The sequence below is a fragment of the Quercus robur genome, chromosome 6, assembly GCF_932294415.1.
Source record: "Quercus robur chromosome 6, dhQueRobu3.1, whole genome shotgun sequence".
Lineage (NCBI taxonomy): Eukaryota > Viridiplantae > Streptophyta > Magnoliopsida > Fagales > Fagaceae > Quercus > Quercus robur.
This window is the reverse complement of record NC_065539.1, coordinates 49,115,485-49,139,884: the sequence shown is the minus strand read 5'-3', so window position 1 is coordinate 49,139,884 and position 24,400 is coordinate 49,115,485. Positions and strand designations below refer to the sequence as shown.

The 24,400-nt window shown below is 37.5% G+C and overlaps 2 protein-coding genes across 4 annotated transcripts; both read left to right on the top strand.

Annotated features, from left to right (window-relative positions):
• Window positions 1-1,779: 1,779 nt before the first annotated feature.
• Window positions 1,780-11,967, top strand: LOC126689231 (pyruvate, phosphate dikinase, chloroplastic-like). Of its 3 annotated transcripts, none has more exons than XM_050384346.1 (21): window positions 1,780-1,944; window positions 2,419-2,707; window positions 4,174-4,230; window positions 4,388-4,621; window positions 4,798-4,935; window positions 5,278-5,440; window positions 5,598-5,833; window positions 5,956-6,084; window positions 6,292-6,471; window positions 6,925-7,062; window positions 7,498-7,662; window positions 7,755-7,916; window positions 8,007-8,096; window positions 8,632-8,770; window positions 8,990-9,167; window positions 9,690-9,819; window positions 10,150-10,278; window positions 10,476-10,613; window positions 10,758-10,835; window positions 11,291-11,382; window positions 11,470-11,967. In XM_050384346.1, exons 2-21 carry the CDS (start codon window positions 2,438-2,440, stop codon window positions 11,510-11,512), a joined length of 2,889 nt encoding a protein of 962 aa, XP_050240303.1. In that variant the 5' UTR covers window positions 1,780-1,944; window positions 2,419-2,437; the 3' UTR covers window positions 11,513-11,967. The 3 variants fall into 3 exon arrangements, with proteins under 3 accessions (XP_050240303.1, XP_050240305.1, XP_050240304.1); XM_050384348.1 differs by having other exon boundaries at window positions 1,783-1,944; window positions 2,416-2,707; XM_050384347.1 differs by lacking the exon at window positions 1,780-1,944 and adding an exon at window positions 1,997-2,289.
• Window positions 11,968-13,818: 1,851 nt separating this feature from the next.
• Window positions 13,819-17,573, top strand: LOC126689230 (uncharacterized). Its single transcript, XM_050384345.1, has 4 exons — window positions 13,819-14,184; window positions 14,295-14,396; window positions 15,428-15,554; window positions 16,951-17,573. Exons 1-4 carry the CDS (start codon window positions 13,978-13,980, stop codon window positions 17,169-17,171), a joined length of 657 nt encoding a protein of 218 aa, XP_050240302.1. The 5' UTR covers window positions 13,819-13,977; the 3' UTR covers window positions 17,172-17,573.
• Window positions 17,574-24,400: the final 6,827 nt, after the last annotated feature.

Below are 24,400 nucleotides of genomic sequence, written 5' to 3'. Positions count from 1 at the left end.
TTGATGGGAATTTTGTTGTTTTGGACATTCCTATTTCGGAAGATCTTTGTAATATTTTAAATTCTGATGCTCTTGGAATGTACTCCTTAAGGCTTGTAGCCAACACTTAGCCTTTTATGGCTAGTTAATGCATTATCCCCCATTAACCAAAAAAAATTAATGCTAACATGATGGACTAATGACCTTTCCTAAGTGCTCCTTATGAGATAAGGGTGCTCTGTTGCCGAGTTCTAAATAGCCCAAATTGGGGCATGACGCCATGCTCCCCTAGGTGTTCGACTGCCTAGTGCCATGTGCTCCATGTTTGAAGGAGCCTTGCTCGGATTCTAATTGGTGTACAAAGAATTTTACTCAATAGGATGAAGCAAGGTTTCCTTGTAGATATCGGTCTTATGCAGAAAATTGCTTGGATTGAACGCTTGCCTTAGGGGGTTGTTGAAAGACCCATTTGTCTTTCCCCTTTCACTCCTCATTTGAAATGTATCAATTTTATGATTAAAAATTTAAATTAAATACAATAAACTTAAGAATATATTTACTATTTAATTTGTGTCTTGATTCCAATACATCCTCTAATACCTCAGCCGAAGATATGGTTGTTTCACAAAAAAGAAGAAGAAAAAGATACGGTTTTTAAAATGCGTGTCATTAGCCCATGAGCCTGTTATCCCCACACACAAACCCAAAATGTGGGTGACAGTTTATCCCAAGAGGTAAGAATTGACCTTCAATCAACTTCAAAGTACACGAGTAACCCAACCGATTTCTTACACGTCCATAGCTTCATTCATATATGCAATTGGCCTTAACATATAATAGCACTTCTCCAAAGTAAAGCCACCAATGGTTTCTCATCGAGTGAAGGGCAAATGGGCTTAGGGATGGAGTCAGGACTTTGAGTTAAGGGAAGCAACTCTGACCTTTAGCTCAATAGCTTCTTAGTCATTGAGGTTTTTTTTTTTTTAAATGAGTTTTTGATGTGTGCGCCTGTTGGGTAAATGCAAAATTATTTTATTTAAAATTTTTTAAAGGGACAATTGTTTGTTTGAGTAAAGTTGGTTAATTGGACTTCATTTTTTTTAGCTTTGCTATTGGTGATTTTTGTTGTTGTACAAATGTTTTTGGGCTAGTATATGTTGTTTTAAATTTTAGATCTATAAATTTTTTAATGGCCTTTAAAATGAGGAAAGTGCTAGAGGTATATTGTTGATATAGCGAGTGATTATTGGTAAGTAAAAAAGTGATGTAAGTGATAGGCTTATATACAAAACAATAAGAATTTGTACCTCAACAGTATATAAAAAGGGAAATGTTAACGAGTGCCTTAGGGCACTGGTTAATAATCCATATAAAGAAAGTTTTTATGGGAAATGAAAAAAAAGTAATTAATATTTTGACAGTTTTTTTCATTTTCCATAAAAGTGGTATTAAAACTTTCATAAAGTGGCTTATTAATGAATTTAGGGCACTCGTTAGCATAACCCATATAAAAATGTTGTAGATGAGTTTGTAACTGTAATATTACTCTAAAAAGAATCATAGATATTGTTAAAGGGGTAAAATGTAATTTTATAGAATAAAATTACTAAATTTTATGCATATATATACTAATATATATACATATATATATTTTATTATTTTTTTAAAAATTTAGGGGGGTCCATTGCCCCCTGGTCAATTAATGCCTCCGTCCCTGAATGGGCTAGTGTCTATATGTGGGTACTCACTAAAACCATTATTTGAAATTTTAGTTAACCATAATTTCGTCCACTCATGTCACTCTTCTTAGCTTGTCTCAGACTTATTACAAAAATACAAAAAAAAGAAACACCAACCGCTGTTTTTTTTGGTTTTAGAGAATCAAAGAGGCTCTCTGGACCTCAAGATTCATCAAGGCCAATTGAATATCTCAAAAATAGATAAGAGTTCTCTTTGCAACTTCAGGTACGTATAAATTTGATTACTATTCTAACAATTTGACAACCAAATAATCTTGAAATCTTTTTCTTTCTTTGTTGTCAATCAATGAGTTCTTGTATATACTCTTACATGCAAAACTATAGCATGTCGATGTGTTATATATTACTTTAACGTATAGTCTATCATGTATCCATTACTTCAAGATTAGTAGTGAGGTTTCTGCAGTTCTGCTATTATATTATTTGAAGCTACTAGAACGATCACAAGGAAAAATTGTAAAGAAAGAAGAAAAATAAACATTTGTTGAGGCAAAACAAAAACAGACCCTGGTGTTCTTTTTATTCATTGGTGGGATGAATGAAATTCTATGTAATCTTTCTTATATTTCATATGTCTTCACACGTTGAACTTTCTTGCTCTATGGTTTTTGTTTCAACAATAAGAACATCATAAATCCAATCCAATTCATTTAGCCTAATATTTTGACTTGTTTAGCAGTGGATATTGGGCGCAAAAAATGTCATCAACAATGGAAGGTATGCTGGTAAGGACAACTACACCAGGAATTTGCAACGAAAGACTATTCAAGGGAAAGTGTGTGGATCAAATTCAAGTTCTCAAAGAAAACCTTCGAGTTGGGAGTGCACGCTATCACAACTCAGGGAACATCATTGTAAATGGGCTCAACAATGCCAAGCCCAAGAGTTATGAACCGTCGATTCGTGGTCAAACCCGAGCTCAAGCCATTTTCACACCGGTGTCTGACCCTACTCCAACTACCCAAAAGGTAAGGGAAATATTCCTTGCACATGGTGTGGGTCCTTTGTTCACCCTTTGTTGCCTACATGGGATTTGAAGTAGGGCCTAGGCTAGCCCAAAATACCACTTGTTTAACCTATGGCTCAGCGGTCCAAAAGGGAGTGGAGCTGGACATGGGTTGACATTAAGGCCCAAAATAGCTATTTTTTAGCCAATGGCCCAGTTCGAACAGAGCCCAAGTCCAATATTGGTATTTACAATTTTACATTAAACTAAAGCTATTGTAGTCATCATGTTAACTGGTTCAGTTTTTGGACTACCACAAACTTTTACCACAACTTGGTGGAGGTGAGCGGTGGACAACCACTTTCACAAAGACCCGCGACTTCTTCTTCACAAATTACACGACTTTTGAGTTGTAGCATACAAATTGTGTTCCTAGAGTTTCTCTAATCGGTAAAGTTTTAATGTCCTCTAGAGTTTAACTCTAAAAATGTTAATAATTTACGGCTAAATTAAACTTGAGATTTTTTTTCATGTGATCTATATTTAAACAAATATTAACTATTGAAATAATAATATCTTTTGTAAGAAATATGGACCTATGAAAAACATTTTGAGACATGAAAAACAATTGTGTAATTCTTTTTCTTTTCAACATTTATTGAAAATGAGGAAAGAATGACTTGCATAAGTTGAGTGATGTTGAGGATACTATAAATTTTACCACATAAGCTTTATAGACTAATGTGCCACTAATCACCAAAAAAATAATTAAACTATTTAATTATTAAGTTGTTGAAATTACACAAACCACATTATTTGTCATGTCAATTTATAAGTATTTTGTAATAAAATTAGTATTAGCTTTAGTATTTTCCTAGTAAGTCATATGAATTAGTTTGGTAAAGGAATTGCTAAGACGAAAATATTCTTTGTGTTTGGAATGGAGGGACATAGAGAGGAGAGAAGGAGGGTGGTTGGTTTATGGAATGCTGAGAATAAAATGTTTTTGCCTGTTATGTTTGTAGCTCTGGGAGGTGGTGGAAGCCTCCTCCTTTAAACATATGGTTTAAGGTTTATCATAGACTAGCTAGAATCTAAGTCCCAACATTTTACTTATTTTTTTTTTTTTGCAATTGGCATATATATAGTTTTTTAACAGAGTTGGTTTTATGATGGAAAATAAGGTTAGAGTTAAGTGTGTCATGGTGGACATAAGGCATGGCCTCTTTACTCTAAGTACTTCACATTGTGTCTTCCGTTAAATTGTATGAGCAAATTGGTTGCTAATTGTGTTAGTGTCGCATCAATTATGGTGAGGTCACCAAATTAATGTTATATAGTACAAGCATTTTTTTTTATTGGATAATTCATTTCTTGGTTTTCCTCACAAGAAAGACTAAGCAGAGTCACTGAGCTACAGGGATCTTCAAGCACTTGTTACATCAAGTGTTGCAAGCCTGATATTAGTCTTTCGTTTGGTTTACACAGCGAGTGTTTACTTTTGGCAAAGGAAGGAGTGAAGGCAACAAGGGCATGAAGACTTTGGTAAGCTTTATTTATCTTTCTAATCTACATGCACATGAACCACATCTTATGGTTACTTCTTTAGAATCTGTTGTGATCCAAGTTGATGGAGTATTTGGACGTCTAGGAAAAATTGAATGGATATATTGAATGTTTATGCATGTGTGTGTGATTGTAGTTGGGAGGGAAGGGAGCAAACCTTGCAGAAATGGCAAGCATTGGGTTATCTGTACCGCCAGGACTTACCATATCAACAGAAGCATGCCAAGAATATCAGCTGAATGGAAAGAAGTTGCCTGAAGGTTTATGGGAGGAGATATTGGAAGGTTTGGAGACTGTGGAGAAGGACATGGGAGCGTTCCTTGGTGATCCTTCTAAGCCCCTTCTTCTCTCTGTCCGCTCTGGTGCTGCGGTAAGCTTTTGCTGCATGAATATATAGTAGCTACATATTGTTTATCTATAAGAGTAATGTTAATAAGGACACAATATTTTTCACAACTGTTGACATGACTTGTGGGAGCAATATCACTTTCGCTCCAATAATAAAAGAAAATCAACTAATTTGCCTCCTACTTATGTAATATGTAGATTTCCATGCCTGGCATGATGGACACTGTCCTCAACCTCGGGCTTAATGATGAGGTAGTTGCAGGTTTGGCATCAAAAAGTGGAGAGCGCTTTGCTTATGACTCGTACAGACGTTTTCTAGACATGTTTGGAGATGTTGTAAGTGCTTCTTCTAGATGTCGCTTGTTATGCTAACTAGTTTTCATCTATAATAAAAATGCTTCTTCTAGATGTCGCTTGTCATACTTAGTAGTGTTCATTTATAGTAAAATGTTGTAAGTGCTTCTTCTAGATGTTGCTTGTTATACTAACTAGTCTTTCACTATTTGTTAGGTACTGAAACATTAAAATTACCAAACTAAAATGCACCTTCTAAACTGCTTGAATCTGTCAATTGTGTATGTGCTTATTTTCCTTTTATTCTAAATGGAGTAAATATATCATGCTGCCATCTTTTCTTGTTGCTATGTTTATTGAAAACCTTGTCATCTTTAATTGGAGGTATTGGGAATTCCACACACATTATTTGAGGAAAAGTTAGAAATGTTGAAGAATGCAAAAGGAGTCAAACTTGACACTGGACTAACATCCTCTGACCTCAAAGAGCTGGTGGAACAGTACAAGAATGTTTACCTTGAAACCAAGGGTGAAAAGTTTCCTTCAGGTACCAAGTATGACACCAAAAACTTATTTATATTTCCATCTTTTCTTAGAAAAATCTTTTTGTTGGCTAATAAAGAATGCATAAGAAAATTTGGAAAAGACTATTTGTATATTTCTTTCCCTTCAACCCATCCCCTTTTGCTTGTATCTATCTACAGATCCCAAACAGCAATTACTGTTGGCTGTTAAAGCTGTTTTTGATTCTTGGGATAGCTCAAGGGCCATTAAATACCGGAGCATCAATCAGATAACTGGTTTGAAGGGAACTGCAGTAAACATTCAATGCATGGTGTTCGGGAACATGGGAAATACTTCAGGGACAGGTGTTCTATTTACTAGAAATCCTAGCACTGGTGAGAAGAAGCTCTATGGGGAGTTTCTAATCAATGCTCAGGTTTTTATGCCAGTCCCATCTTGAGCTTACTTTAAGACTTAACTTCTATATTAATGTACATATCAGTAGAGGTTATCTTAGTATTGATTTTATGAGTGTAGCTGAAGAATGGCTTTGAATAGGGAGAAGATGTGGTTGCTGGAATTAGGACACCAGAAGACTTGGACACCATGAAAAGTTGCATGCCTGAAGCTTACAAGGAGCTTGTGGAGAACTGCGAAATTCTAGAGCGACATTACAAAGATATGATGGTAAAACTTAAAAGTTCTCATTTGTTAGGAAGATGATTTTAATTGTCAGTATTACTTTCTTTACCTTCTTGATTTCTGAGATTATAATGGTCTTCATGTTCTCAAAGCCTGAAGTACAAGTCAGTCATATGGCGACATTTAACAATAATATGATTTCTATTATAATTTAGTAACATACTGGGATGGGGTATTTTCTGATAAATACAGGACATTGAATTCACCGTCCAAGAAAATAGGTTGTGGATGTTGCAATGCCGTTCTGGAAAGCGTACTGGTAAAGGTGCAGTAAAGATAGCTGTAGACATGGCAAATGAAGGGCTTGTTGATATGCGCTCTGCAATTAAGATGGTGGAGCCACAACATCTTGACCAACTTCTTCATCCACAGGTATATATATGTCGACAGTGGTCTAATAGCAAATATATCTGCATATAGGTTGGCATTTTCATCTTAACCGCAAATTAAAAATCATGGGTCAAACTGAAATCAATATTAATTAATTGCCATTTAAGGAACTTAAAATGAACTTTGATGCAAAGTATAGGCTAATGGCTGAATGTATATGCAGAATCATTAACATGGGCCTGTATATTCAGTATATCTCAATCAATCTATTTAATTAAGCTAGCTTGTCATGTCTTTTATATCTGGTGTTCCTATGTTTGTTCTTTGCACACAAAAAAATTCCTGATAATCATTTTTATTTTTCTCTATGATGAAGATCCCTACATCTGCTCTAACAATGCACTGTAGACATTTGTATGCATACAACTACATATGATGACATTTATGTGATAATGTAAAGGTCTTCCTAACTTCATTGGAATGTTGCTGGACTAGTTTGAGGATCCGACTGCTTATAAAGACAAAGTGGTTGCCAAGGGCTTGCCAGCATCTCCAGGGGCTGCAGTGGGGCAGATTGTGTTTGGAGCTGATGATGCTGAAGCATGGCATGCACAAGGAAAGAGTGCCATCTTGGTATGCTCAAACTAATACCCTTTTTCACAATTCCTTTTCTTTCATAGAGCTGTTAGTTTATTTTGAGCTGCATAAAGAGAAATTTCCTGTGTTGGACAAAAAATGCAGCTTATGGTTATGGCTTGATATTACTGATGGAATAGATTTAGTTATAATTCTAATGGCATTGCAGTTTGCTCACTGATGCCATTTATTGTAACACGAGTAAAAACACACTCTTTGTATTAAAACATGTACGCTTAGTTAGGATATAGCTGCATGTCAGATTATTGAACATTATGATATTAGGTTGAACAAATTTCATTATACGGGAAACATATTTATTTATGACTTTGGTCACTCCACTCACAACATCTTATTTCATATGCATTTCGACTTGTTATTCCCATTTCACTGATTAGAACTGAAGTTTTCTATGATTTTGTGTGATTGAAGGTAAGGACAGAGACCAGCCCTGAGGATGTGGGGGGTATGCATGCAGCTGCTGGTATCTTAACAGCTAGAGGTGGCATGACATCTCATGCAGCTGTTGTAGCGCGTGGGTGGGGAAAGTGTTGTGTTTCCGGCTGTTCTGAAATCCGTGTAAATGACAATGAGAAGGTAAAATTCTAAAAATTGGATCTCCTATGCATTATAGCTGCTTCAGAGTAAGAGGGAATATGACAAATAGGTTTTGTTTATAAACAATGCAGTTTGTTGTGATTGGGGATGTGGTGATTAAGGAAGGAGAATGGCTCTCACTCAATGGGTCAACAGGTGAAGTGATATTGGGAAAACAACCACTCTCTCCTCCCGCTTTAAGTGGTGACTTGGAGATCTTTATGTCTTGGGCTGATAAGATAAGGCAACTCAAGGTGCTACATTTCTGTTAACTGCTGTAAGTGCTTGTATTGTCAGTAGTGGGAAATTCTATAATCTAATTTAGTGGTATGGTGCTGTAACAGGTCATGGCAAATGCTGACACACCTGAAGATGCCCTAACAGCAAGAAACAATGGTGCCCAAGGGATTGGCCTTTGCAGGACAGAGCACATGGTAACTGTTTCTCTTACTTCACTGTCATCTGCCTCATCATAGCATGTAAAAGAAACAATTTTTCCAGATATGTATAGTTAATTATCAATGGAATTTTGGAAGTATCTTCAAATCTGAACGGTTCATTGTTTCCAGACAGGATCTAATATGAGTCAAGTACATGGCTTGTACCACAGTAGTAGGGTATACAATATACATATATGAGCACAAATTTTCTTAGACAATTGTCGAAACAAGGACATTATAAATTTAAGATATTACCTTTATTTTTATTACAATGTTGTATCCATGTAAATCCCCAACTTCCATCCAATTGCATGGTAGAGCTCGAGGAACTTAATCAAGTTCTTCTCTTGATTTCAAACATCCCTCATACTTCTTTTATAAATTTCTTCACAAATGATTCATATGCATGAAGGTTAGTGTATATTGGTGTTAACTAAAAACAAAAAATTAGCTTTACTTTCTAGATCATCTTTTATCTGGTCCAGTAAGGTTACAGATTTTATTTTTCTCATGCTTTGGGTTGTTTCAGTTCTTTGCTTCAGATGAAAGGATAAAGACTGTTAGGAAGATGATAATGGCAGTTACTCCTGAACAAAGGAAGGTAGCTCTGGACTGTTTGTTACCTTATCAAAGATCTGACTTTGAAGGAATTTTCCGTGCAATGGATGGTACTTTCCTCTTCTTTTGTTTTGAAAATTTGAAAATTATGAAATATCTGCCTTGTGGAGCAACAAATTTGGTAAACTGCAATGACAATTACAATAGAGAGAGATGGAAAACTTAAACCTGGAGTATTTTGGGCACTCAGTTTACATTTAAGTCTTTATATATATATATATATATATATATTGAATCTGTAATTAACCAAGATTATATGGAATTTTCAGGCCTGCCAGTAACAATCCGACTGTTGGATCCTCCACTTCATGAATTTCTTCCAGAAGGTGACCTACAACAGATAGTAAGCGAACTAACTACAGAGACAGGAGTAAATGAAGATGAAGTTTTTTCAAGAATTGAAAAGTTATCAGAAGTAAATCCCATGCTTGGTTTCAGAGGCTGCAGGTTTGGTGACCCTTCTTATGGGCTCTTGTTTCAAAGATTGCTCAAATTTTGTTCTCATAGTAATTGGCAACTAGTATAACTAGTGCTCCCTTAATTGCTAGTAGTATTATAAAAAAATAAAGTTTTTTGAATACACAACTGATATAGAATCTTAGTTAAAAGCCAATAAAGATGTTATTAAACAGACGCTACACTTTGGTGCCTCTTACATCATGTTGGGCTCCAACTCTCATCACTCTGAACTAAAAATGCATGTGATACATTGAGCACTGACTGCATCTTCATCTTGGCCACATTTCAGAGTATTGATAATTCGACCAGCAACCCACAACTACCTCATTCCTTTTCTGACAATATAGGGTTATTTGACTATCCTCGAGTTCATATTACATTGTTGTTAGGATGACTCTGAAATAACTCTCAACACTAGTTTTCTTGAGCAACACTTGTAAAGAATACAAGATATATACAAAAAACCATTTCATTGTTATTCACAAATAACTTTTTCTGTTGTCTCAACAGGCTAGGGATATCATATCCAGAACTCACTGAAATGCAGGCACGTGCAATCTTTCAGGCTGCTGTCTCAATGAGCAACCAAGGTGTTAAAGTTTTTCCTGAGATAATGATTCCCCTTGTTGGAACACCTCAGGCATGGTTCTGTCTCTTCTTTTGTCTTATTATTCATGTGTAATATTAGGTTCACTTATTATGCTTAGAATGAGAGAAAAAGATGCAACTAAATTTACATTTCTCATTCTAAACCATGTTTTCATTTCTTTATCTTGAATCTGTGTATGTCACTCAAAACAAGAAACCTCAGTGTGATTAAACTTCATGCAGTTTTAGATATGCTTTTCTACCAATTCTGATCTCATAATCATAAAAGTTAAAACTGATCAGAATTCTTACAGTTTAATATTTAAGGGAACAGACACCCAAAGTGCTTTTTCTGAGATAAGTTGACATTGTGCTATGTCAGGAACTAGGACATCAAGTGAGTTTGATACGAAGTGTTGCTAAGAAGGTGTTCTCTGAGATGGGTTCCTCCTTGAACTATAAGGTGGGGACCATGATTGAAATCCCTAGAGCTGCTCTAGTTGCAGATGAGGTATGCTAAGTTGAAATGTTCCTTTCAGGTTTCTATAAATACTCTTTAAGCCATAGGGAAGTCTTTATGAGGAAAGACATTATTTTAATGTCTCTCTTTGAAGCTTGGCAAACCATTATAAATTTCAACCTAGATAAAGGAATGTAATATTCATTACTGCTAATAATGCCTTGCATCCTGTAATGCATGATTTACAGATTGCAAAGGAAGCAGAGTTCTTCTCCTTTGGAACCAATGATCTCACACAGATGACCTTTGGTTACAGTAGAGACGATGTTGGCAAGTTTCTCCCTATTTACCTAGCCCAAGGCATTCTACAGAATGATCCATTTGAGGTTAGTCTTTTTTAATTATCTTGACACAAGTCCATGGGCTTCTTGGGAAGATGGATTATGCTAAGAGAAACAGAAGAGTTCATATTTAGGGGAATGGAGACAAATAGGAACTGATTTCTTCTATTCCAATTTTGTTGCTTGCAGGTACTTGATCAAAGAGGTGTTGGTCAACTCATCAAGATTGCCACAGAAAGGGGTCGTGCAGCTAGGCCTAGCTTAAAGGTATTATAAGGTGCACTTGTACTGTTGAAATATGTAGAAATGTTCCTGTCTATGGAGAGTTGATAGGACATTTGGGTTTAACAGAGCAAGATAACAATTCATGATTGTGACAAAAATGATGTTCAAATCACATTAAAGTGACCAGACCAAGCAATGCATAGCTTCAATTAGCCATTTATGACAATATTCGAGCTGTCTGCAGATTGAACTTCATGCATTTTATGATGGCTGGCATGTCATTCTGTCAAGATGATGGGGCTGCATTTTGCAGCATTCATCACTCATAAATAATGAAATGTTTTCATGGTGCCCCATCTATGATCAAGTTGGAACGTGATATAAATTCTCAAATTCTTTCATATATCCCATGCAGGCAGCTCTGCTAATAGCTTATTGTAATGTAGGGGCATTTTTGATTATTTTTCTTGACTTGAGATATGATGGTGATAAAACAGGTTGGAATATGTGGAGAGCAAGGTGGGGATCCTTCTTCCATTGCCTTCTTTGCAGAGGCTGGACTGGACTATGTTTCATGTTCTCCATTCAGGTTGGCCTGTCTTGGCACTTAGAATTTTCCTATACTTATACTACTTTCATAATTGGAACAAAATCCTGATTTAAATTTTATCAACAGGGTTCCTATTGCTAGGCTCGCAGCTGCTCAAGTTGCTGTCTGAGAGGATTAACTACTTCAACACATTGCTTGACCTTGTGTAGTAATTGCAGTTGAATATGCATATAACATATACAGAAACATTCAATAATTACATTGGTGTAGAAGACGAAGGCAAGGAGAAAGGGAATGCTATCAACATTATACAAGTGAAAAAGAATGGACAAGTCCTCCTATGGAGAAGAGGGGATCAGTATTTATGGTTGACAGAAAATCCTCTGTGAATAATAATTCTGCTGTTTAGAGTTTTAAAAATAAATTAATTTGTACATTCAAAAGAAATATGTAACTGTAAACAACTCGAACTGAGGGGGAAAAAGAAGAAGCTAAACAAGTCATAATTTGGGTACAAGTTACATCAGCACATTTAATTTTGCAGGGCTGTACCATGTATATGTAATGCTTGGATCTCTTGTAACTCAACCAAATATATTATAGCTTGCTTCTCTATTGCACATACATGGAACAATGGTAGAACTTTAGATTGCAGAATGAAATTCAATCCTGACTAAGAATGAAAGGAATGTGTTGCTTTTTGTACATTGGAAGAATAAGATGTTTGGCTTAAAAGTGAGAAGAGAGGAAAGGGAAGAATGATGACAATTCATTTATAGTTTTGTTTTATTAAGTCTGAAGATTTTTCTTCAAAATAGATGAAATAATTTTATTTTATTTTTATCTTTTCCACATAATAAAATATAGGAAAATAATTTTAGTTATGATCTTATGGATAATCTTAGAATGTGAGAAATGTTGGGAAAACTACCCACTTTTTGGTGAGAGAAAAGTCTCAACCAATATTGTCAACAAAGTGTTACCAACACAAATGTAATAGAAGTTGCCCCCATCAAATACCCAATGATAAGCTAGCAAGATATGTACTATGGAATCCAAGAGAAAGAGCATCAAACATATAGAAGACATATAAAATATACACAAGATTTACATTACTAAGCTTAGACCCACAGATTAAGCTCCGAATAATCCATTATAATTAACATGTTACAATAGCTTTCAACTCAAGTTTTGTAACACAAAACTTGAGCTTACATAACAAACTTGAAGAAATATAAGATTACCTCAAGGAGCTTTACAAAATCCAACTTCACCAAAATGAAATATTTCAAACAACTTGTTGAAAGAAAATTCCAAAAAGTTTTTTATTTTATTTTTTTTATTGATTTATTTATAGATATTATAGTATTTCAACCTATGGGCTTCATGATGATTGATTTTTATCATTAAACCAAGACATTAATCAATTTTTGGTGTAGGTGAGATTCGAATCTCAAATCTTTTGTTTGACGACAAGAAATTTCACAAGTTAAGCTAATTGAAACCTACAAAAAAATCCCAAACACCTTTAAGACACTTGTTTCAACTGCCATAATAGGAGGAATAAAAGCTCACAGGCATACCCTTATCTTTCACCCTCCAGAAAAATTTCAAATAGCTTAGTTTTGATCCTATTCAGTCCACAATGGTCTTATTTGGTTCTATTTGGTCCATTCGGTCTACTTGGTCTTATTCGGTCTACTTGGTCCTATTCGGTCCATACTGTCCACTTCGGTTCTTTTCGGTCCATTTTGGTCCTATTCGGTCTGTTCAGTCTACTTTAGTTCTATTCCGTCCATTCGAGCTACTTTGGTCCTATTCGGTCCATACTGTCCACTTCGGTTCTATTCCGTCCACTTTGGTCCTACTAGGTTTATTCGGTTAACTTTAATTATATTCGGTCCATTCGGTCTACTTTAGTCCTATTCAGTCTTATACGGTCCAATTTAGTTCTTTTCGGTCCGTTCTGTTCACTTTGTTTCTATTTCGTCTATTTGGTCTTATTCTGTCCAATTTAGGCCTATCCGATCCATTCTATTTTATCTAGTCCAATTTGGTTCACTTCGATCTATTCGGTTCGGTCCATTTTGGTCAATTGTTTGTCATGTCTTTCCTTATATTGTGAAAGTCAGTCAATTGTTTTTATGAAAATAAATCGTATGATAGAAACATTAGTAGTGTGCCTTTGTTCTTTATTTTAAATTAGAATTATTAATTTATTTTTCAACTCATTGTAGCATTCAAAATAATGATATTTAACCTTTGCTAACTATATGTGCATTGCACACGTTAGCGAGTAGTTAGATTGAACGGGGGCTATATGATATCAGTAATGCTCAGCTATTTTTTCTAAGCAAATGGAGCCAGCTAATTGTATTTTAAAATTCGACATTACCAAAAAAAAAAAAAAAAAAAAAAAAAAAAAACTCTTTAAAAAAGAGAAAAATAAAATTCGTCAAAGAAGAACGACGTCGTTCATTGTCTTTGTGTCTCTTGTACTTTGCTCTTGCTGCTTAAAATGGTCGGCCGCCACAACCGAATTCTCTTCCCGAATCCCATAAACCATAAAAACTGCCAAAAAACCTCAAAACCCCCCAAACCCCATTTCTCTTTCACTCTTGTATCATTCACAAAATGAGCGTGGAGTGCTACGTCGTGGTGCACAACATAGCAAAACGACACAACGTTGGCACACTGGCCCGGAGCGCCACCGCCTTCGGCGTCTCCGAGCTCATTCTAGTTGGCCGCAGAGACTTCAACGCCTTTGGAAGCCACGGCTCCACCTCCCACGTCAGCTTCCGCCACTTCCACTCTCTCTCTGACGCTCGCCAATTCCTCAAGGTACGAGAATTTTGTGGGTGTGTTTGCTTTTTTTTTTTTACGAAGTCTTTGTCTTTTTGGTTGTTTTGGGTTTGGAATGTGAAATCTTGAAGTGGGTATTTGTGTTTCAGGACAAAGATTGTGATATTTGTGGGGTCGAGATTACAGACACTGCTGTGGCTGTCAATCAGCACCCTTTCAAGAAAAGCACAGCTTTTCTACTCGGAAATGAGGTATGGGGTTTTGAATTTTTTGCTGGTTTATATATGTATATTGTGACTTTCCTTGATCTTTTGGTTATTTAAAATTTTGGGTTATTTTTCAATTAGTTTGTTTGGTGTTTCTTGGTGGAATTTCCTTTTAAGTATGGAAGTCTGAATTTGTATGCTTTATCATTTCAGTTTTCAATGTGCTAAGTTAATTATATTGCTTAGTAATCATAGGCTTAAGAGGAATAATACAATATGTGCTTGCAAGTTGCAATCTAAGCATTAGTGATGCCTAGATATGTCTCTTTTGCTGGGATATCTATTCTAATGTATGGAAGTGGTCCTTTTGAATATTTGGGTGAATAATTTTTTTTTTTACTTTTTTTTTTTTGATGAGTAAGAAAAATGTTATTTGAAAAAAGACTACTTCATGTGAAAAGATCACAAAGCAGCAAAGATGTACAAATAAAAGCAAAACAAATACACAACTATGAACAAGAAGAAGCAAATATATTAGCATTGGAAGGGAATCACTAGATGTGAGCCCCTAAGCCTGAGACCAATCAAACAGAGAGCCCATTAACAAGGCAAGGAGCTGATTCCCCAAACTCTCCACATCTTCAAATTTGCGATTATTATGCTCCCTCCTAATGCATCACATCAAACACAACAGTGTCAAATTCCAAATTTCAGACGAGTGCTTCCCCAACCAATTCCTTTATCCAAATAGCAGATCCATCACCCTTCCTAGTAAAAACCCATGAGACTCCAAATGTTCTAAAGACAAAACTCCACAAAAGACAAGCCTTCTCGCAGTTTGGGTGAATCAAATTTTAGCATTGAAAGGTGGGGTTGGGCTTTTGAGTTCAGTTTGTTACCCATGGTACCAAGAGGGTGATAAGTTAGGAATGCCACTGAGGGCTTCCTAGGCGTTTTATTTTACAGTATTGCAATAAAGCTCACTGGAAGAAGAAACTGTAGTTTAGTTTGAGATCATTTGGGTATTCATAATTTTTAGGCTATTTTTGTGATGCTTCTTTGTTTTTACTTTGTAGGGAACAGGCCTTTCTGCCAAAGAATGTGAGATATGTGACTTTTTTGTTTATATCCCACAGTATGGTTGTGGTACTGCTTCTTTGAATGTCACAGTTGCGGCTTCTATTGTATTGCATCATTTTGGAGGTAATTTCATTGACAATCATCAAAGTACTTCATAAGTAAATTTCACCTTTTAGAGCATGCAGGCTTTCCACTTATATGTACTCTTTCAAAGTGTAAGGATGATAGATAATCAATGGGCTTTTCCAAGAGTGTAGCTCAACTAGTTGGCACTTCCTAGTGTTTCCAACAGAGACATCTAGGGTTCCAAACCCCCCTCACCTCCAACTATTGAAATTACAAAAAGATAACCAATGAGCTTTAGCTCAGATGGGAAAATCCCCCTTCTGTGTGCTTGCATGATAAACATGGAGGATGTTGTCCTCAAGACCCACTGAGTGTTTTTGTGAAAATTTTTCTTCCCGTTTTCATCCATTTTATTTTTTTATTGTTTTTACAGTTTTTGTTCATGCTCAACCTAAATGAATCATTGTGTTTTCCTTGCTTTCTTACTTGCTTGTTGACTTAGTTTTCTTAACAGGCAGTTGTAGTGCCCCGTAGTAATTTGTGTGCCCCAAGCACATAGCATATGTACAGAGCCCCAGCCCCTGGAATCAAATTCTAAACTAGTATAGTGTTGTTGGGTGGTTCTGATAAACAAACAAGGAAGATAGTTGCAACCATATATTGAATAATCAACCGAGACATCCAGGGTTCAAATTTCCTCTCCCAACTTTTGAATTTACCCAAAAAAAAAAAAAACAGAAGAAGAGGGGGATGTTTAGTTAATGAAATTAATGAAAAGGTATGGCAGCTCTATTGGTGGTCCTTAAGCATTTTTTTTTTATATGGTATTCATTGTTCATTATGGGGATAAAGAGCTCTTCAAGATTCATGCGTAAAAGAATTCTATAAAAGATCATGCAAATTTTCAAAGTACTTGATACTTCTACAGCTAATGCTAAATACTCCTCTTGAGATCTGCAGACATGCTAATGTGTGTAGACCAACACTCATGTTAACTAAGACCATGAACCTGAATTAGCATAAATGCTTGTATCCTTGCAATCTATAGGTAATCACAAGATCTTCAGTTTATATGACATTTCCATTTAAAATGAAGCTTTTGTGGAAAGCTTGCATCTCTCCCCTAATATGGTCAGTTTGTTTACTTTCTAACTGCATTTGTGTTCTGATTGGAAAGAAATTCAAGTTCCTAAAAGTAACACTAAAATTTAACTAGAGAATTTACCTCACATAAAGTAGGAGAGAAAATCCTTTTGCATTCAGAGGAGGGCATCACATTCCAATCAAGTGAGCCAAAGGCCACTGTATGTGGTTCCTAAAAAATAGTGTGGTAGTGACAACAATTTATGTTCCAGTTTATTTTGGTTGAAAAAAAAAAAAGAAAAAAAAAAAAAAACCCTACGTTTCTTTTAAACAGAAATTGACCTAACTTCTCAAGCAAAGTTTTCTTCAGTTTGGGCAGGCTTCCCTGAGAGAACCCGTGAAGGGAGCAAGTTTGTTGTGGCTGAGAGACCTGTTAAACAGGTAAGACGAAGTTTCTGTGCGGAAACAGCTGATACCATCATTGAAGAGCGGAAATCTAGAAGGGAAAATGCTTCTAATGGTTTCTTTGATGAGAGTGGAGTTAACAATTCAGCCTCCAACCTTTTGGATGCTTTGTTTGGTGATGATTGATTGAAGGCAATTAGCCATGTGATATAATTGGCCTCAAACATTGAGAATAGTGTGGGTTGTGGGTCTATATTGCCTCAAATGTTGAAAGAAGGAAACATACAGTTCTTAAAAAAGCAATGACTTGATAAAAGTCCATTACGAGAGAAAATTGTTGCAAGGTAACTGATTGAGAGAAGCTTCATGTTGGAGGGATATGCTGCAAGTTACAGTGAGAATTTAATGCGATTAGTCAATTACCATTTGTGACTCAAGATATTAAATGAAAATTTTGTTATTTTGCTTAATTAGCTCTCTATGTAAGTGCAGTAGTAAGGATAATATTTTCTGTTCTTTTGTTGGAGGGATATTCTATTTTTAAGAAATATCCCACCATTCAATCTACTATATTGCTGTTTAGTTTCACATGTAGATGTTAATTAATTTAGATTACTCAATCTACTATATCTGTGACACCCCAAAATCATAAATAATAAAAGTCTATTCAATCTAAATAATCTATAAAAAATATTAAATAAAAGCAACCAGCAACTTAAATTCTCATCACAAACTCTAATCCACCAAAGATAAAACATCCTCAAAATAATTCTCCTGTACAATGTTTAATGCCATAAGAATAATAATAAAATCCCCAATTTCATAAGATAATTTGAAACTATTGTCTTCTAAGAATCTCTACTCTAATAATCCCTCTAATGTATCTGTAAGGGGAAATAAAGGAGGTGAGATAACTCAATAAGTGGAATTCACTAACATTGGGGTGTGGGAACAAATCTTTCTAATAAATAATTCTTACAATAAATTCATAACTTGTAACTTATCAATATTTTATCATCAAATACTTTATATATATAAAAAAATATCTTTATATTGTGAGCCATCATAATACATATATCAATACTATCATATAAACAATTTTCTAGACTTTTCTCGTGGTCAACGTTTATGCCACGTTGACAGGGTTGTGCTGTCCCCTTTTAGGACTACAACCTCATTTTCATCCCTTTTCTTAAGGATGGCTTCTTTGGAACCTAAATGTGTACTCCCTTACTAAAGAACTTCCTTTTTGGATCCTCAATAGTATACTTCCTTGTTAAGGAGCTATCAAATGTGCACTATCCCTTTTTCTGGGACCGTTTCTTACTAAGGACTAGTTGTAGTATGATTGTTCCTTACTAAAGACTAAATACAATACTGAGCTTTTAATCACGACTTGCCATAGGTTTTTAAAACATATTCAATATGCTCACAAAAATAAACCATTCATAATTCTAAAAAATATAAAGATATATTCACACGTACAAGTTTTAAATAAATTCAGGTTGTCCCACAAGTTTTTCATAAAATGAATAGTCAATGTGCACATCAAACATTTATAAAATATCAATTTATATATAGAATATCAACATATTTCTTGATATGAGAATAGTTTAATAATCAACACTATTTTGGGAAAACTCCCAAAATTAGTAAACACCACTTACCTTTTATTTGCAAAATATGAAATCAACCACCTTTAGTCATACTAAATCAATAGAATTAGACCTAGCAACACCAAAAATAGGTTCATCAATACACGAATTTCCCACTTAAAATCAGTTTTCACACTTAAATAGTTTAATCTATCAATATTAAAGCCTACAGAGATGTTAGATTCTCTGTGCCACTCTGATTTCGGTATTGAGGTTGCCTTATAATTCAAACTATATGTAGGGCCTAGTTTTGCTCAAATTTTTTTTTCCCTCTCTACTGCCCAATTTCATTCCTAATTAGTGGACGTTTTCTTTGCTAATATAGAAAGACAATGAAAGCATTATTTTGATGTCATTGGAAAGGGTATAAGAAATATCTAGAGGGTGTTTGGTACATGCACTTAACATGTGTGAAAATACGTGTGGGTAAAAAAGTATGTGAAAATACGTGTAATATTGTTTAAAAATTGAAACATGTGTTTAAATTGTGATACCAAACGGGCCCCTAGATATTTTTTGTTGTTGGAAATTTCTTGTTTTAAGAAGGCATCTCAACTTGCTAGTGGCTGAAAGGTCAAGACTATATCTAATGATGAAAATAGGGGAAAACAAAAAGGCTATATGCATCATTCTTACTCCAATATAATAATAATTATAAGTCATCTTCTCCATTAATATAAGAATAGGTGGATTATGAAGGAGCACCACAGGCCTGATTTGTTTGCATTTATGGTTTGGGCAATATGGACTTAAAGGAACAAAACACGACTGCAATAGCCTTGCTGTAATCTGCAGCAGCTAGCGCAAGAGTGTGAAGCCCACTTGGCTGAGTTCCTTGACATAAATCCTTTACCTCGACCTCATCCTCTGCAACCTCAGGCTCAATGGTAACCTCCACAGGCAGATGCGGTGAAGATAAACTTCAACGGAGCTAATTTTTCAGAGCTGAAAAAATCAGGAATTGGTGTTGTTGTTCGTGACAGTGCTGACCAGGTTCTCGCTTCAATGTCACAACAAATCAATCAGGTGTATACAGCAGAGGAGGTGGAAACATTAGCTGCGTGTAAAGCCCTTTAGTTTGCTTCTGATATTGGTTTTAGTGATGCTGTCCTAGAGGGGGATTCGTAAATTTTAATGAAAAGGATTGGCTGACAATTTAGAGGTGCTGTCCTATAGTGGAGTCTTGCTTAAGGATGTGCGTCGTCGTTCTAGTTTTTTAATCAATTATTTTACTCTCATGTGAAGAGAGAAGATAATAAGGTTGCTCATAGTCTAGCTAGGTATACTAAGCATGTCTCTGACTTTGTTGTGTGGATGGAGATTGTTCCACCACATTGTTTTCCGGTCTTCCGAGCTGATTTAGCTGGAATTACTTAATAAAAGTTCAACGTCTTCCTTCTCTCAAAAAAGAAAAAAGAAAAAAGGATAGATGGAGATTGACAGGTCAGATATATGCTTAGAAGTCCTTTTTCTTTTAATATATTTATAGGTTAGGTTTTATAAAGTGATGCCTATTGAAGGGGTAAAAATATGGTATGACGGACCTTCGTTAAATTGGGCTTGACGGATCTAGTCCATTGGCCGACAGAGGGCAAGTCCAAGGCACAGTGGAAACCCTAGATGGGAAATACTTGCGACACATGCTTGAATCATCATAGAATCTCAAGGAAAATAGGAATCCTAACATAAAGAGAATTCCGGAAGATACGCGCGTTAATGAAGATCTTCCCTACAAGGAAATGTCTTGTTCATCACGTTTGGGACTATTCAAGAGGATTCCTATAAGGAAAAGACTTCTTCACCAAGGAAGAGAGACCAACCTTCTACTACTATAAAAGCCCCAATACTCTCATAAATCAAGGTACGCATAATTTACCCCTCTCTAGCATTCTATAGTTGTGAGAATAGTTCTAACTTGACCTTCGGAGGGTATTCGACCGGCACCACATCGGTGCTCTCTGTTAGGTCTTCTCTCTTTTCCTTGCAGATCTCGTTACAAGCGTGCAAGGATCATGTAGCTCACTGATGATATTTACGGCATCATCAGTTGGCGCCGTCTGTGGGAAAAGAGTAGCATCGTAACTGCAGCTTGTAGGCCATACAAACGCTACCCGAACAAAGGGCTGCATGGTACTTACACGCTCGATGGCGACCACCAACAACGTTCAGGAAGATGAGCCACAACCTACTGCCTTGGAGAGACAGGTCCTAATCCTCACAGCGGTAGTGGAGCACGTCACCAGACAAAACCAGACTCTAGAAGAACAGCTGTGACAGAAGAACGCGGCGACGAGAAACCAAGAAGAAAATCAAGAAGGTGCCAGTGCTGATCGCAGGAACTAGGAGAGACCGGAGGGTAGTAACGCCCCAAGCAGATCGGAGCGACAAAACATAAGCCTCCCAACCCTCATGGATGTGGCTCCGCCTATTGTCGCGGAGATGCAGGCAATGAAGGAGCAAATGGAAGTTATGATGAACGCCCTCAAGGGACGAGTATCCAGTGATCTTGACGACCTAGTCAACCGAACGACTCACTGTTCACTGCCTCCGTCAATTGCTTCCCTCTACCACATAAATTCCGCATGCCACATATAGACAGTTACGAAGGAGTCAAGGATCCTTTAGATCACCTGGAGACCTTCAAGACCTTGATGCACCTTCAAGGAGTTGCAGATGAGATCATGTGTAGGGCCTTCCCTTCAACGTTGAAGGGTGCTGTGAGAATTTGGTTCAGTTGGTTAACACCTGGCTTTATCAGAACTTTCAAGGAGCTGAGTGCTTAGTTCACTTCGCACTTCATCGGAGGACACAGATACAAGAAGTCAACTGCATGCTTGATGAACATTAAGCAGTGAGAGGACGAGGCGCTGAGGTCCTACATAACTCGTTTCAACAAGGAGGCCCTCTCAATTGACAAGGAAGACGCACTGTTGGCTCGCGACGATAAGCCCAGAAAAAGAGAAAGACAGGAGGACACGAGACAGGATAGGGGGCGCAAAGTGGCTAGGACCGGAGAACGACGGGATGATAGACACTCCAAACCCCCCACTGGGAGATTTACAAACTTCACCCCGTTAACTGCCCCAATAGATCCGGTCTTGATGCAGATCAAAGACGAAGGAACCCTGACGTTCCTAGGTAAGTTGAAGGGAGATCCCAGCAAGAGACCAAGGGATAAATACTGCCGCTTCCATCGAGACCACGGGCACGACACGGCTGACTACTACAATCTGAAATAGCAGATAGAGGCCCTTATAAGACAGGGGAAACTACAGAGGTTCGTGAGTAAGGAGAAAGCGGATCCGCCCCAAGAGCAGACCCTGCGATGGGAGAATGAGCACCCAAGGCCACCCATTAGAGACATAAGAATGATTGTAGGGGGTACGACAACTTTTGGGTCGTCCAAAAAAGCCAGGAAGACCTACCTAAGAATGGTCCAGAACGTCCAGCTCACAGGCACTATACCCAAGATGGCACGGATCGACAACCTCGTCATCGGATTCTCAGAAGAAGATGCTCGAAGGCTGCACCACCCGCATGACGACGCGCTTGTTGTCAACCTAAGGGTAGGAGACTACAACATGCATCGGGTTCTGGTTGACAACGGCAGTTCGGCAGACATCCTGTATTACCCGGCTTTTCAGCAGATGAGAATTGACAGAAAACAGTTGGTCCCGGTTAATGCCCCTCTAGTTGGCTTCGGGGGGATGGGAGTGTTCCCTATTGGCGTCGTCACATTGACAGTAACAGTGGGAGATTACCCCCAGCAGATCACTAAGGAAGTAACATTTCTGGTGGTCGACTGTTCGTTCGCTTACAATGCCATTCTCGGACGACCCACCCTCAACTCATGGAAGGCTGTAACTTCAACTTACCATTTAATGATCAAGTTCCCAACGGATTATGGAGTAGGAGAATTGCGTGGAAATCAGGTGGTAGCACGAGAATGCTATATTGTTATGCTAGAGATGGACGATCAACAACAAACAATGTGCATAGAAGAACAACGGACAGTAGCAGAGCCAGTTGAAGAGTTAGAAGAAATAATCCTTGATGACTCAAGGCCAGAATGGGCGACTAGAGTAGGTACATTGGCAAGCTGGCCGGTGCGCCAGGAGCTCACGACATTCTTGAGAGACAATCAAAACGCATTCACCTGGAGTCATGAGGATAAGCCAGGGATCGACCTCACAATCATGGTTCACAAATTGAATGTATCACCCATATCCTCCCTAATCCAGCAGAAGAAACGAGTATTCGCTTAGGAGCGGGACAAAGCCATTGTCGTGGAAGTGCGAAAGTTGCTTGAGGCAGATTTCATCCGAGAAGTGTACTACCCTGAGTGGTTGGCAAATGTCGTCATGGTTAAGAAGGCGAATGGGAAATGGAGGATGTGCGTAGACTTCACGAACCTTAATAAGGCCTGCCCTAAAGACAGCTATCCACTCCCTCGGATAGATACTTTGGTAGACTCAACCGCAAGACACCAGCTTTTGAGCTTCATGGACGCTTTCTTGGGCTATAACTAGATTAAGATGGAAGAAGCTGATCAAGAGAAGACTTCTTTTGTCACCAACCAGGGATTGTTTTGCTATAAGGTAATGCCATTCGGACTTAAAAATGCTGGAGCAACATACCAAAGATTAATGAACAAGATGTTCGTGCATTAGATTGGGAGGAATGTACAGGTTTATGTTGATAACATGCTGGTAAAGAGCCTACACGAAGAAGATCATCTAGCGACCTCCGTGAGACCTTCGACACCCTCCGGTTATATAACATGAAGCTGAACCCAGGCAAGTGTGCGTTCGGAGTGACGGCTGGGAAATTCTTGGGCTTCATGGTATCCCAAAGAGGTATAGAGGTTAACTCGGAGAAGGTATGGGCCATAATAGAATTAGAACCGCCGAGGACGGTCAAGGAAGTGCAAAGTCTGAATGGCAAAATCGCAGCCCTGAACAGGTTCGTCTCGAAAGTGACTGACAAATGTCTACCTTTCTTCCGCACCTTGAGGAAATCGTTTGAATGGACAGACGAATGCCAGATGGCGTTTGATAACTTAAAGGCATATCTCTCATCTCCACCATTGCTTAGTCCATCCAAGCCGGGAGAAGAGCTTTATCTATATTTAGCTGTTTCACAAGCCGCTGTTAGCGCAACTTTGGTGAGAGAGGAAGATAGATCTCAGAGACCAGTCTACTTCACAAGCCGAGCGCTCCGGGGAGCAGAAGAGCGGTACCCTCAGATGGAGAAGTTGGTCTTCGCATTGATAACTGCTGCACGAAAACTTAAACCGTACTTTCAAGCACACACCATCGTTGCCCTGACGGACAAGCCCTTGAAAAGAGTCATGAGTAGCCCCGAGGTAGCAGGAAGAATGGCTTTGTGGGTAGTAGAGCTCAACGAGTTTGACATACAGTACTGTCCACGAACAGTTGTAAAAGGGCAAGTGGTGGCTGATTTCATCGCCGAATTCACTCTTGGAGACGGTTAGAGGGCAGAGGATACACGACAATGGAATATTTATACGGATGGATCTTCAAATAGACGAGTAGGAGGGGCTAGCGTAGTGATCCAAATCCCAGAGGGGGATAAGATCGAGTGCATGATTCGATTAGATTTCTCCACAACCAATAACGAGGCAGAATATGAAGCCTTGGTGGCAGGGCTAGACCTCGCAAAGGCTACAGGTGCTGAAAACGTGGTCGTACATTGCGACTCACAGATAGTAACAAGTCAGATTAATGGTGGCTACAAGTG

Bases quoted from the DNA above. Each gene is read 5' to 3' on its own strand.
- LOC126689231 (XM_050384346.1), top strand. From the start codon at position 2,438: ATGTCATCAACAATGGAAGGTATGCTGGTAAGGACAACTACACCAGGA. The intron at 10,279-10,475 runs GTATGCTAAGTT...CATGATTTACAG, and splicing joins CTGCTCTAGTTGCAGATGAG to ATTGCAAAGGAAGCAGAGTT. The intron at 10,614-10,757 runs GTTAGTCTTTTT...TGTTGCTTGCAG, and splicing joins TACAGAATGATCCATTTGAG to GTACTTGATCAAAGAGGTGT.
- LOC126689230 (XM_050384345.1), top strand. From the start codon at position 13,978: ATGAGCGTGGAGTGCTACGTCGTGGTGCACAACATAGCAAAACGACAC. The intron at 14,397-15,427 runs GTATGGGGTTTT...TTTACTTTGTAG, and splicing joins CTTTTCTACTCGGAAATGAG to GGAACAGGCCTTTCTGCCAA. The intron at 15,555-16,950 runs GTAATTTCATTG...AGTTTTCTTCAG, and splicing joins TGTATTGCATCATTTTGGAG to TTTGGGCAGGCTTCCCTGAG.